Below are 14,830 nucleotides of genomic sequence, written 5' to 3'. Positions count from 1 at the left end.
ACACTCAACCGAGGCCTACAGATAGGTTTGGTCAGTAGCTAGGAAGGTAGGTAAATGCAAAAAAAAACTCGGAGACAAGATACAAGGGACGTTGGAAAGGACGTTTTTTATGATGCCATCCCTTGCTACCGAAAGGTGCTGCTGGAAAAGTGAAAAATCATCCGGTCCCGGACCAGTCCAGTCCAGTTCGACCGATGATGATTGTAGATCGCGCTGTCACTTGACCGTAACGAAATAGGTCCAACCACTCTTCGGTGCCAACGATGGGTAAATGATGTAATTACTTATTTTATAGTGCTTAGAAGCGGGATGCCCATCTTTTCGTAGACACTGATTACTGATGATTATCACTTGTCCGTGAGAAAAATATCAGAATATCAGCCAATCATTACTTACTAATCGTTTATTTCAAATGTGTAGGCTGTTTTTATTTCTACAATAGATCAAAGGCTTTAGCCTTAAAAATTGTTTCAAACATTATGATAATAATTTAAAATATGTCACAAAAAAATCTACCTTAATCAGCTCGCAATTTTTTTTATTATGATGTTGTCTGGTTTCGGTTCTGTGGTTGAAAGATTAAAATCAACATCAAAAGATTCTCAGTGTACTCACCCTAACGTTGTCATTGTGACAATTGTATACCAAAACGCCGCCGGAATGGAGGTAAAGTTCGTACCGTGTACGTTCTTCTCGGCGTAGAACATAACCGTGGCGAAGATGATGATGGCCATCGCCAGCGAAAACACCAGGAAACCCAGCTCGGAGGCGCACGATTTGAGCGTGTAGCCAAGGATTCGAAGACCTTGCGAATGGCGAGAGAACTTGAAGATTCGGAACACCCGGAACACTCTGAGCGTTACGAAAGCACCGGACACATCGTCGTTGTCGGTGATTCCTAGACCGATGTAGTACGGTAGGATGGCAACCACATCGATGATACTCATCACACTTCGCACAAATTTGCACCGATTCGGGGCAGCAAATAACCGAAGCAAATATTCGGCTGTAAATATCATAACGCATGCCGTATCCAAGCAGAAGAATACAATTTTATACCGTTCGCCACACGAGAGAGTTCCGGCGCGGCCTGGCCGAAGACCACAAGGAACCGTCTCGACGACGTTGGCCATCACAGATACAGCAATGAAGAAGCCCGTAACATAGTAGAACACGAGGGCGGCAGTGGAAGTGTGTGGATTCTCGAATGCTCGCCACATCCGTTGCCTGATGTTGGTTAGCTGTTGTAGATTATTATCACTATTCTCCGACAGTTTGTCGTCCATCAGTCGTTCAGCGTTTTCGCGCTTTCGATCCCGGTAGTCTTCGTAACAGCAGTCTCCGATCACGTCCGGCATGATCCCGAAAAATGCTAGTTCCTCATCGTAGCTGAGCAAACACTCGTGTCGTGGGTAGTGTAGTTTTCCGGTGCGATAATAGTTTAATATGTGCCTAAAGATATCTGGATCACGATCGAAAAAATATTCCTTGCTATCCTCGTCGTAGAAAAAGTCGCGCTCATTGGAACCGAGCAATGTGTCCGGGTACTTTTCGACCGTCGTCCGCCATGTCTCGAAGCGTCGGCCAGAAACGTTGATAATAAGTTTCTCATCCTCGGAGCGTAGGCGGTCTTTGAATACTGGCGGTGCTGGGAGTGGGTGGGATGCTATAGGGACCCACCCGATGGCCGCCGCCCGTGCGAATGGCAACCAAGCGGCGACCGAAGCCATACTATTCGGAGGAATTTTTCAATGGTACCTCAAGAGAATAGGACTCTCTGCGTGTGCTACTTCAGGAACGCGTTGGGGCCACCGGCTGAGACTATGGCCGCGGGACCTGTTCTAGCCTGTCCGGGATGACCTTTACTCTATTGAGCCAAACCCTCCCGTTGAGTCCCCTAGGTGGGGTGTTTTTTTTTCTCGCACCGGGTAATAAATCCAATTATGACATCCGTCGAGGTCTTTCTTTCCGGGATATTTCCGACAACTGGGAACGAACGCTTTACGCGTCAGTAGAAATATTTTCAGCTTCGCTTTTTAATTGTATGTGCTTTGTGTGTGCTCGGGGATTTTCAGTGCAAGATAATAATAGGCTGCTGGAAGAGATGAAAAAGCGCAGAAAAAAAACGCTCTGTCAGCAAAGACACGACAAGGCCCAACAAGAAGGAAAACAAATCTCAGCTTTGCGTTGGGTTAAGCTTGGCTTTTTATTTTTTAATTCTGCTTCTTCAGTTTGGCTGCCTGCTAATCGTAATGATTTGGCCTAATTTTTAACGAAGCGCATGAATGACGAATAACGAGGAGCACCAATTCCGCTGAGTTCTGCTTAGTCTACATTTTCCGACATTCTGATGCGAGCTTTCCTTAGCTTATGCAAATCCGTTTCCAGGGGGTTGCTGCGAGCGGCAATATTTTAAATCCCCGGAACTTCCAGGATAGGCTTCGCTGCCGCTAAGAAAGGACCAATTGCTGATGTCTGCTGTCTAGCGTAAGCACTCTCACTAATAACGATTTCTTCTTTTGTGCACTTTATGGACTGATTAACATTACGACGATATTTTTTTTCTCTCGTTGGTGCTATTAAACATCAAGCTTTTTGATGTTAATGTTGCAGAAAACTCAAGCACTTTTTTTTTGCTTAGCGCTCCTTCTTCCTAGCGACGTTCAACATTTTCGTGTCACTGTAGCGATGATTAATCATTTCCATCTTGCTGCCACGTCCTGGACCAACACACAACATTCAGTGGCCAACAGACCAAGCCTCACTAAGCTCTCGCAATATCCCTAAACATTTGATCTTAAATTCTCGGACAGATCTCACCAGGCTTGTCCTTCGGGTACAAACACACGCACAACACAAAATAGCTTGTTACCTAGAGGCTTTTCCTCGCCGGGACCTCATATTAGGTTATTTTTCCTGCTTCGACACTATCGGTAGGGCTTTGCGATTTCCTTTTTATTTCTCTTTTGGCTCCCCAAAATGAGCCTCTACGCCACACTCGCAGTCAAAAGGTCTAACATGGGCATAACTCTTCTCAGTTTAAGCCGTCATAAGCCCTAACGATGGCTGCCAAGTTTCAACTCCCTTTTGCAGAAAAGCAAGAAACCGAACCCGAAACACAATACACTTTTTTTTGTGCTAAACCACAGAAGCCACAAACAGACGTCCGTGGAAAAACAAAATAGAAAACATCCACGCCCTCGGAAAAGTAAAAAAAAACACGCCTTTTTTTCTCTGCCTCACTCAAACAAAAAATCGTCCGGCACACGGTGGTAAGGTTCCAAAGTCTGTCGGAAGCTATTTCGATTCCAAAACGAGGAGCTCAGGAACGATGATTATGAATCCGTTGCCGGTTGCTTCTTTTCGCTGCCAGAATTACGGATTGGGATAAAAAGTTCTCAGCTGTCTGGAAGGAAAAAGATAAAATGTGAGAAAAAATGCCATTAGTATCATTTGTTATTTGTTAGCTCATTATTGTGGGAGAGAATTGAATATTCCGAGACATTTGCTAAACCAGGTGAACTCCATATATAGGTTCGTTATCGTTCATTAAAATGCTCTTAGAAGCGAGCCAAACGGCAACAGTTTGGATTTGTTAGGTTTTCTAAGGCTCTGTGTCACATGTTCCCGGCTAGAGCTGTGAATATCAAATATGTACCTACATACCTGGAAATTTTGTTGTTATGTTTAATTTTGTTGAATGTTGGTTGGTAAAATGATCAAATTTCGAGTATAAAGCTTAAAATATTAAAGAATTTGAACTCTTACGACTGTATGTAGATTGACGACGAATCATTTCAAGATGATATCCGTTTTTTCAATTTCAAATAACATAGGGAAACAGCATATAATCGATTTTTTTTTATAAAGCTTAGTTCATTTCGAAATGGGACAGTTACGACTTCCGTTTCAGCATCTGTATGAAAGACCCTAATGTTTAAACGTTAGCGTTGGATTGCATTAAGTTACCTCTATCGAGAGCCTTCCTTTTAACTGGATGCAATTTAAAGGGCGGTACGCAGAATGCAATTGGTTTCCTTCGTGCCGTGTATGGCTCGTTCCGATCTTCTGGGAAAGCTAACGAGCCGAGGACGATTAGGATTGCCTTTAAAGAAGTCTATCAGTCTTAGATATCGTAGAACACGATGTTGGGTCATACCTTCAAGCTGTTGATCTCCGTGTGCAATTTGAACTGGCTCGTTCCGATCTTCTGGGAGGAGGAGATTTGTCAGTGCCTTTAAAAAGGTTTTTATCAGTCTAAGTTTCCGTATCTTACGTCTGATAATGAGGTTATAACTTCAAGCTGTTGATCTCCGTGTGCTTTTAGCGTTTCAAAATCACACGTCTTTTAGTCTGGTCCTTTTCCTAATCTGAAGCATTGGATGAAGCATTCATGTAGGAACGAATGTCGCACTAAATAATGAAGAAGTTACCTGATGTCAGCAAGCTGAAGGTTTAATGGTGATTTTGGAAACTTAAGTACTCGTGGTGTCGATTTTTACTCTACGAATGTTAATGTCGCATTAAGGGTAATATTGATTGCTGCACATTGTTGAGTTGTTACTTTCTCATGCAGCATGCAATGCTTTTTCCGGACCACCAGAGCTACGTTCCAATTTGTTGGTTTTTCTAAATTGATTTTCCACCGCAGCACTTTAAGTCTTTCTCGACGGTGTGACTTCTAAAGCAAGGATCACTACAAATCTGGACGTATTAAAAAGGTCTATCTCGGAGCTATGTAAACGAAATAAAAATGTTTTGTGCTCAAATTGTAGGGTTTTTACTGCACTTGTAAGGAAAAGTAATAAAAAAATTATTCCGATGTTGTTTTGATGAAATTTCGTACTTTTCGTCGATAACCACTTTTCTAAGTTTGGACACCCAATTCACTGACCTCAGCGGCCATTTTGTTCCACAATCTCTTCATCTCTGTTGCATCCCGAGTCGTCCTACCTTTCTTTTCCATCTTCTGATTAACAATTGCTCAAAATTTTTCGATAGGGCGGAATTGAGGGCAGTTGGGTGGGTTGACGTCCTTTTCGACAAAATCCACCAGTTGGCCAGATACCACTGTAGTACCTCTTCGCTGTAGTGGCAGCAAGCTAAATCTAGCAAAAACTTTACTGGTTCTTTGTGAGATCTAACAAAAGGAAAAGAAACATTTTTCAGGTACTCCACCTTGTACATTTCGGAGTCCATGGTCTTGTTTTCCACAAAAAAACCGGGGTTTTTCGGCCGCAGCTCCAAATATCTTGCCAGATCAATCACTTTTCTGCAAAGTTATTGGCAAAAACGAATTTGAATTTGATGGGGACATCACTCCGACCAGTGGCTTTGTAAAATTTTTGGTCAGGAAGCCTCCTCAAATCAGATTTCGCGATTTTTGAACCAGACTACATTGGGTTTTTGAACGTGGGTGTCCAAAATTAATTTTCGTCACGCGGCTTCTATCACGTGTAACTTTTTTGGAACAAAACGAATCGTAATGAAATTTTCAGCACTGATAGAGGAAACATTTCCGAACAAAGTACTGTCAAAAAATTCCAGATCCGACAACTAGGAGCGCTATGGTATAATAAACAGTGCGTCCAAATTTCTGATGATCCATGCTTTAGCCTGTTAATAACCAACTTTTGCGGAAGTGACGCGAACGGCTGTATTGACATGCGAATTGGCTTTGATAGATGTAGGTGGATTCGGATAATCTTCGGTGTGTGATGATATTTGAAAACAGGTCACGTTTGCTAACTTGAGACTCACGATGAATTTTCTTATCGTTGATGGTTGTTGTTATGTGTTGACGATAAACAGCATAAATAACAAAATATTCACAGTAACACCTCGAGTCGTTATGATAAGGTGATGTGTCTCGTGTCTCGAGATGTGAGATTTCGAGTCGTCAGAGGATCGTGCAGAGGTCAGGTCAATCTCGAGTCGATGTGAGAAGGGGTCGGATCTCGAATCTTTAGAGGAGAGAGTCGCGAAGAGGAGAGGTTTGTGTAGGAATCTCGAGTCATTGCGAGGAGATGTCGGTTCTCAAGTCGTAAGAGGAGAGTTCAGGCGTCGAGTCGTTAGGATGAGGGGTTTCGCTGACAGTGGTCCCGTTAATGAATATTGCCCTGGAGCACACTAGCGTGAATAGACCTCCCAATATTGAAGTTTAGTGTGTTAAACAGTTCGGGGTGGGAACTAGGTCTGCGGCCCCAGGTGGAGTTTAGGGAGTAGGAGGTATAGTCTTCCCATTGTGCCCATGGACCCAGAGTAGCAAACTGGGGAGACGCGGTGGCTCGCCATGCCTTGGAATACAATACATAAACCGGAATTTACCACCTGTGGTTACTAACTAACAAAAAAAAGGCTTTTTAATACAGCGAAAACCAAAGTTTTCGTTTTGAAAAATGTTGTTTTTGTCCCACAGGAGCAGAATCTTGGTAAATCATTATATTATTAACAAAACAACCAGCAAATACATACATAGGAAATTTTTTCACAGAAAGGCAGATTTCAACGACGAGGATGATATTACGCTGGTGGTTATCTGGGAGCGACTAGCATCAATTCAACAAAAAATGATGGAACAAATATTAACACCTTTAAAAAAGAAGACGTTTGATGTGTTTTGAATTCAAATAACGATTCTTTATTCACAATCATTCTACATTTTCAGGGGCGAACACGAAATTATTGCGACACATTCAACAGGCATAACTTTTTTACCATTGGATAAAAATCAACCAAATTTTGCACACTTTCTCATTGATGTGTATTGTTTACATGCTGTCAAACTCGAAGTCGTGTTTTTCGATTCAACGAAAATGGAGGTGAACCAACGTAAGCCGAGAAAACAAATTCTTTGCAAACACCTGGAATTTTCTGACCTGTCGCACCGGCAGTTGGGAGAAATGTTGAACATTCACCATTCAACCGTCTCCAGTGTGTTGAAGCGGTTACGAGAGCGGTTGACGTTGGATCACGGCAAAGGAGCTGGAAGAAAACCGGGACCGAAGAACCAAAAGACGGAGAGAAAGGTGATGCAAATCCCAACGTCTCAAGCCGCAAAAAGATCGGCATGTCGCAGAGCTACGTCCAGAATGCAAAGAAGAGAGCTGGACTACATACATTGTTGAGGGCATATGGTGGTCGGTGCCACAAAATAAAAAAAAATGGTTATTTGTTTTAATTCAGATTATATTGGCGAGAGTTGACCCATTTTAAAAAAAGCGTGTTACTCACAGTTCACTGCCTCGTCGGATGGTTCACAATGTTGCGACATGAACACGGTGACTTCCCTCCATTCGGAACCTCGATCCACCTTGGGCGCGAAACTCGGAGCTAGTTGGCTCGCTCCTGCCGTTTCCGATGCTGACCTCATTGCGAAATGGCACTGCGGAAGCTGCGCCGTCGTGGATTGGCCAGTTACTCAATGGCCCCGACAATTGGGGAATGACTCGCTGGCCGAATTGTTCCATGCTCCGACTTTGACCACTGAGGAGGAACCACATGGGCTTTTCCGGTAACGATACTGGAGACAGTGTTCCAGTCTCGTATGTAGCTGCTGAACGACCCGACTGTTGATATTGCTGCCACCGGGGGCTATCACCTTCACTTTTCCGATTCCGTTGCGAATCGACAGACCACCTGGCTGTTTCGCGTACCACCACCGACGTTGATTGGACCGAACCGTACGCTTCAAAGTTTGCATCTCGACTCCCCGGGAGAAGCTTCGTGCGCACACCTGCGACTTTTTTTCCGGAACTCACCCTGACGTCTGTCATTTTCCACCACAGCCACTGCAAACTTTTCCGAACCGAAAAATGCCCAGTCAGGAGATTTCATCAGACAATGTGTCCGATTTCGGACGAATTCGGCTTGTCGGCTTGTCAATTAGGCTTGATCTTCGACTGAAGTTTTCCTGTCAGGGTTTTTAGTTTGTCAATCCGCTGCACTGCCGTTGAACTTCATCGCCGGTGTCATCAAAAGGCGCTAGAAATCGAGATTCGGGAACGTAAGTGGAGATGGATTGGGCACACGCTGCGAATGAAAACGAGATTTGCAGAGAGGCGCTTGACTGGAATCCAGATGGGCATCGAAGAAGAGGCAGGCCCAAAAGCTCGTGGCGGCGAAGTCTAGCCGCTGAAATCCGCACAGTTGACGAGAACCTTGGCAGGCAGCAAGTGAAGACGCTGGCTTCGGATCGCCAGCAGTGGAGATCTTTCATCTCAGCCCTATGCGCCGGTCAATCGGCGCTGGACCCTTAAGTAGGTAGGTAATCCGCTGCAGGCTAGCAAAATTTTGCTGAGAAGTTTTTTATTAAAAAACGTTGCCAGTTCGCTCGTGACATATCACATTGAGAGAGAAATTATTGAATATTAATACAAATGCAACAACATATAAGGTAGAGAACTTCCCAAACCGCGATGGGCTGCAACAATCGACGGTTAAAACTCGGGCACGGAAGCTCTACGAGAAGATGCTGACAAAATATGGCTGCTGTGAGATGGACGACGAAACGTATATAAAAGCCGATTTTAAGCAGATTCTGGGTTTGGAGTTTTTCACCGGCAAGGGCAAGTTCGATGTGGACGACAAATCTAAGAAGAAGAAAATGTCGAAGTTCGCCTCCAAATATCTCGTTTGGCAGGCCATCTGCACTGGCGGACTGAGGAGTGAGCCTTTCGTGACAAAGGAGGGCGAGATCTACAAATCTGAGTGCCTCGAGAAGCACCTTTTGCCGTTCTTGCAGTAGCACGACGAAGCTCTGCTATTTTGACCAGATTTGGCATCATGCCACTATTCTAAAATTGTCCTGGAGTGGTATGAGGCCAATTCTGTCCATTTTGTTCCAAAGGACATGAACCTGTCAAACCGTCTGGAACTGTGTCCCGAGGAGCACTACTGGGCAATAATATAGCGGGAACTTTGGAAGAGCAAGAAGACAAGAAGAACAAGACGGAAAAAAGTGTTTTTTTTTTAAGTTACAGGAGACTTGATCCTTTGTTCAAAAAGCTTTAAGCCTTGGCCAAAATCAACCATAAACGAAAGAAAAAAGGTCCATTGACTATTTTCGCCTTGTTAGTTCTCATTTGTTTGTAAGTGTCTAAGCAGCATTAGCTTTGCTCTCTAGGCTACAAGTATTACAAAACCGATATTTAAAAATGATTTTTAATCTTCCCAGCTGGTACTCCTCCAAATTACTTTACTCTGACAGATCTCACAATATCTTACCGTTAGCGCAACTATGTGATTTACAAACATGTCTTTTTGTCTTTGACAATTTAAATTCCTCTAATAATTTACAGAATTTGACGTTCACTACCGCAAAATTTTGTACGTTCTCATATCACTAGGCAAGCTAATCATCTTTTAAGATGCAGATCGTTTACTAGCCTCGGGCAACGACGAATTTCTTTTATAGGTCCTACAAAGTATAACAACCTTCCAGAGCATATTAAAAACACCAATAGTCGGAACATTTTTAAGACCAAATCTATACAACATTTTAAAGAAATATTAGCTAATACGCGACCAACAACTTAGCCAGCTTTTTATATATTTTCCTTAATCAATCCTAATTATAAGTTTTAATTTTTTTTTTTGCTTATAATTATATGTATTAGTATTAGTATAAGTAGTTATTTAATTATTTAATTTAATTCCCTATTTTCTAAGTGGATCTCTTAAAAGGAAACTTTTTCCACTGAGATTCACTTTTAGTGTTATTTGTTTTGCTTAAAGTTACATTACCTCGCACATTAAAAAAAAATTGAGTTCTCGGCATGAGTAAATATTGAACGCGATCTTAAATTCTTTTATCTTAGCTGCCAGACGTGCCGAGAACTGATGTGTCCATTACCAGGAGGCTCAAATTGAGTTTTTTGGTGTGGGGGAGTGTGGCGGGCCTTAAGGAAAAAAAAGATATATTCTTAAAGTTTGTCTTCTACCCTATAGTCATTGCATTTAAATGCGTAATTTTCTAATTTTATGATAAATACAGTTTTTGAGTCCTTTTGCCAGGTAAATACTGGATACATAGATATAAGTTTTTGGACAAATCTAAGTCATTTATTGCTAATCAATGGCTTCGATCTATATTTTTGGACTCTGGGGATCAATTGAATCCATAAAATTCATTTTGAAAAAATGTTCTTAAAAATATTGAAAATTTACTATTGCTTTGAAAATATGGCATTTTGAAGTTCAAATTATACTCTAACGATTGATTAAGGGAATCAATGTTTATTTTACTTTTTTTAAGGGCTGAGTGAGGCTATGTGCAGCAAGGTGTGTCGTTTTGCAACTTTTTTTTCGAATTTCAAATACCCTGTAATTTAGAAAGTTTCCTTTTTGGTCAAAACGAACAACCAAATTTATAAAAGTTTTTTAAAAAGAGATTTATGTACCAGGGATTTGATTTGAAATTTGGTATGGAAAAACGGTGTTCTTTAGTCCTTATTGGAAGATACTGTTTCAAATTTCATTAGTTTTTATTCTCTTTTTGAAGAAATCGATTTGAAATGGGCAAGGTTGGTTACTAATTGCATAATAATTTCAAATTCAACACAAATGCAATAAAATCAAAGTCAATTATGAACGATATAGCAAATTTTCTACTACAAAAGAGAAAAATCTATCCAAACTCGTAGTCCGGTGCACAAAGAATGAGGTACAGATAAGTTTTATATCTTTCCATTAATCGCATTCGAAAGTTCTTGATCAGATGAAATGCTACAATTGAAATTCAAAGTTCAAACGGTCACACAATTTGATGCTCCGTTTCAATTATTGAGGGCTGCCATAACTTTGCCATCTTTGAAATCGGATGAATGAACCTTTTCATCACTGAATCCGATTGAGGCGAAAGAACACCGATCCGGTAGAATTTGCATTCTCAATCCGAACACTTGGCTCAATCGATGTATTATTGCGAGTGTAATTGAATTTCCCTCACTGCTGGCTTCCTCCAGGCCAATTTCTTCCGATTATTCAGACTGACGAGGGAATATGGGTAGGAAGGTAGGTATCGCCTTTCTCCACATCGAGATGAATCAAATCCAATCAGGTGGTGCAAATATTTCGTTTCCCGTGTTGCATAATGATTTGCAAATGGCGAATAGAAGGTGAACATCGTTCCGAAAAGTTTGCACCACCCGATGATAATTCTGAATAATTTGTCTTCAATCATTCGTTTCTCAACCCAGCGTTTGAAGGGAATGAGAAATTGGACAAATTGGTTGATTTTATCATTGGGCGATGACAGGTAAAGGATGTCAGATCTATTTCACCTGGGAAAAATGGTTGCATAGAAGAAAACCATCAATGTCATTCTGAATAATGGAAAAATCTTTTTCATATTTGTCTGTCGTAGTTGAGAAAATTGACATCAGTATACGTCAGTGTAATAGGGTACATCTTCCATCATCTTAAATTCCAGTTCGCAAAGCAATTAAAGAACAGTTGTCACTGGAAGAGTTACAAAGTTGAAACTTACCGTGACCATCGATTATACTGTTTCTTTTTTTTTCTTAACAACCCGGAAGCATCTTTTTCTTGTTCGTTGTCATTACTTCTGAACCTTTGGCTCGTTAGAACTTCATCACCCAGACGTAAACCTCATGAAATGCAAATCTATTGCACCCGAAGATTTCAATTTTGTTCTTCCTAGTTTGCATTTTTATTGCCATTCTCAGCATCTTTTTTCCGGAAGTAGAACAAAAAAAAGTTTACACGTTGACACAGCATTTTGTTCAAAACGGAGATGTAACAAACAGGCACAGTGGGTGATTTATAAAAACTAGTTAAGCTAAAAAATCTAGGAAAAATACCAAAAATTGACTCAAATCATCCTCCCAGTTCCAACACTAAGTGAAGATTATTCTCCGGACCGGAAAGAAATGTGTCTTTCTTTATTAGTTTGACTAGGAAAGTAGCTGAATAGGCAAACTTTTCTAATATGAAGAAAATTTCATGTACTTTGTGGTCGTATGAAACCAAAAGTTTATCTTCTCCCGTACACTCTTTGCTTTGTAACATTTGCTTAGGAATCTTTTTCGCCCTGCCTTTAAATTTGTCCGGCCTTCAAATATATGCCTTCCCAATATCCGCAAAGTAGAAAGAAAGGCGCAAAGTTATATTTGTTTTCCAATTGAGGGAAAATCCTACAGGAACGAACAAGTTTCCTTGATTGCGAAAGAATAAATTTTCATTCTTGGCCTAGACATCATACGATGCAAAAAAAAAGGCTACTGCAACGATGAGCAGAAAAAGTGCAACTTTTGAAACAGGCATGGTTATGTTTATACAGCTACTACAAGCTGAACATTATAGATCGCTTGGGGGTGCCTTCAGAATGATGTTGCATTGCAGTATGGTTCCGGTTATCGAAATATTTCTGGTCCGTAGACCGAATTTTTAACGACATTAGTTTTAATGACCTGTCAACTGTCTTTAAATGGCACAGTTGATAACTGATTTTCATTTAACACATGTTTTGTTCCCGGGACTTTCTTTCGGTATGAGTAGGTGTCCTCAAACCAGATGGACCAATCGAAATTAATGAAATTCAATTTCGGTGTCATATTGACTTCATATATGAACTAGAAAAAAGATTAATGCAGAAAAAAATCTTAGGAAACAAATATGTAATTTTGAAATCGGGACAAATATGTAATTAAGATGTTAAATAAAGAAGATTTTCAAAATTCTTGAGGGAAATAAAGATACGGGTAGATAATATTATTTAAGTAAGATTATCGGCACTGAGATTCATTCCTGAGCTGCTTCTTTTGAACCGCGTAATTCATTCTTCATAAAGATGTTAGAAATGAGAGTTCAATTCCAACAAAAAGTGATTTCTTATTTGTTTTTAACTCACACCCCTTGTGAGCAAGACACCACGCGAGTGACAATCATGTCTATCCAGATGGCAATCACAGTCGAGATTTGTTTTATTACAAGTTTATCAATTGGAGTGTTTGCCCACATGATGCTGGTAAGTTAGGTTGGTACCCAAAACGACTTTTCCACTGCAGTTTGCAGTCGTCTGAATTGAGATTTTTACTTCTTCTAAGAGTCTGAGGGCATACTGCTGACTGCCATCAAAAACGTTGACTGCTGTCATCTGGCAGCATAGAATCCTGCTTGGCTGTCGGTGACTTCAAAAATTTATCAAGATTGCAAAACGGTGGTGTTTCAAACCAAAATCACACATCACTCAATCCACTAGGGTGTTATTCAGTTCAGCTAAGCACTGTTTTGTGTAGATCCGGTAGCCGTCTGCAGATTAGATTATTTTTTCGTTCAAGCACCCCCACAACAGTCGTTCTACGTACCAGCTAGTTGATGTTGATCTGAACTTCTGTTCTATTTAAACCTGCAATAAAATTATATTTACCTGCTATTTTACGAGGCATCCTTTTGGCCGCATATAATTCACCCACAATGTAAGATTATCTTATGAGACCCAATGGAATATAATCCGATGGATCAGAATGAGCTATGATTTTCAGCTAATTAGTGATAACAACGACCTAGCTTGATTCGTCTGCTAAAGTTTTTAATGCGCAGTTTGAAACAACATTTCTTAATGTTACGTCTACCATCATTCAGCAAATTCTGATTAACTTTTTTATAGACTCCTGTTAGTCCATCAATGCACTAAACAGGAGTCAAAGTTAATTGGTGGCAAGTGATACTCAACATGAAATGAGTTGAGTGATGGAGAATTATTTAACCCTAATCCGCTCTTGAGTGTCAATATGACACTATTTGAAGCTACCATGTAACTTTTTTCGGGTGCATCCACATAATACAATTTCTTTTATGAATTCTTGAAATCTTTAATTTTGCATCATTACTTTTATATGGCCACACCCCGAAAACCCAGGAAAAGAAACCCCATCAGACTTGGAGTGACAACTTGACACTCCTCGCAACCGCATCGCTGTTGATTTTCAACCGATTTGTAGTTTTGGAAACCTCATAATGTATCTCAAATATGTGTCTCAGACAATATTCAGCTACAACACATCAGTTTTCAGTTATTCAAAGTCTAAGAAAAAAAAATCCGAAAAATATATGTGTAGCCGATAATTGCGAGCACGACACTCTCACGGCTAATAGGCTTTTCTTAGTCGGCGTTCTTCTTCTATTGTACTTACTACATGCACACAACCGACGGCTGAGCTGTCGTGTCGTGAGTGGCAACCAGTCAACTAACGATCTTCAGTGTCTTACTTACTTACTAAAAGATCCCGCGCCGATCCTCCGGTGCATAGGGCCGTGGTAAAAGACCTCCACTGTTGACGATCCGGAACCAGCGTCTTCACCTGGTCCCAGTCAAGATTCTCGTCGACAGTTCGGATTTCAGCGGCTAGGCTTCGCCGCCACGAGTTTCTGGGTCTGCCTCTTCTTCGATGTCCTTCTGGATTCCAATCTAGCGCCTCTCTGCAAATCTTGTTTTCATATTTCCGCAGCGTGTGCCCAATCCCGAATCTCGATTTCTAGCGGCCTTTGATGACACCAGCGATGTAGTTCCTCATTCGAGATCCAGTTGCCAGGCCACCAAGCGCGGATGATATCCCGCATGCAGCGGTTTACAAATACTTGCAGTTTTCGCGTCGTCACCGCATATGTGCACCGAGTTTCGCACCCGTACAGCAATACGGATTTGACGTCTGAGTTGAAAATTCGGATTTTCGTTCGTAGAGAGATCTGGCGTGACCGCTAGATGTTTCGGAGACTCGCAAACGCAAATCGGGCCTTTCTGATCCTAGTTTCGGTGTCTTTCCTGGTACCACCCTCAGGCGTTATCTGGCTACCAAGATACTGGAAG

The 14,830-nt window shown here is 41.2% G+C and overlaps 1 protein-coding gene across 4 annotated transcripts in view; it reads right to left on the bottom strand.

Moving 5' to 3' along the window:
• LOC129753496 (potassium voltage-gated channel protein Shal) overlaps positions 1–14,830 on the bottom strand; it is a 784,223-nt gene that overhangs the window by 136,602 nt on the left and 632,791 nt on the right. For all 4 annotated transcript variants that reach the window (XM_055749315.1, XM_055749312.1, XM_055749313.1 and 1 more), the window contains one exon: positions 616–3,406. In XM_055749315.1, the coding sequence (XP_055605290.1) occupies positions 616–1,730 (1,115 nt within the window). In that variant the 5' untranslated portion in view covers positions 1,731–3,406. The remainder of the gene's footprint in view (positions 1–615; positions 3,407–14,830) is intronic.

The sequence above is a fragment of the Uranotaenia lowii genome, chromosome 3, assembly GCF_029784155.1.
Source record: "Uranotaenia lowii strain MFRU-FL chromosome 3, ASM2978415v1, whole genome shotgun sequence".
Lineage (NCBI taxonomy): Eukaryota > Metazoa > Arthropoda > Insecta > Diptera > Culicidae > Uranotaenia > Uranotaenia lowii.
Note: the sequence above shows the minus strand (reverse complement) of the source record. Positions and strands in the feature narration are given on the sequence as shown.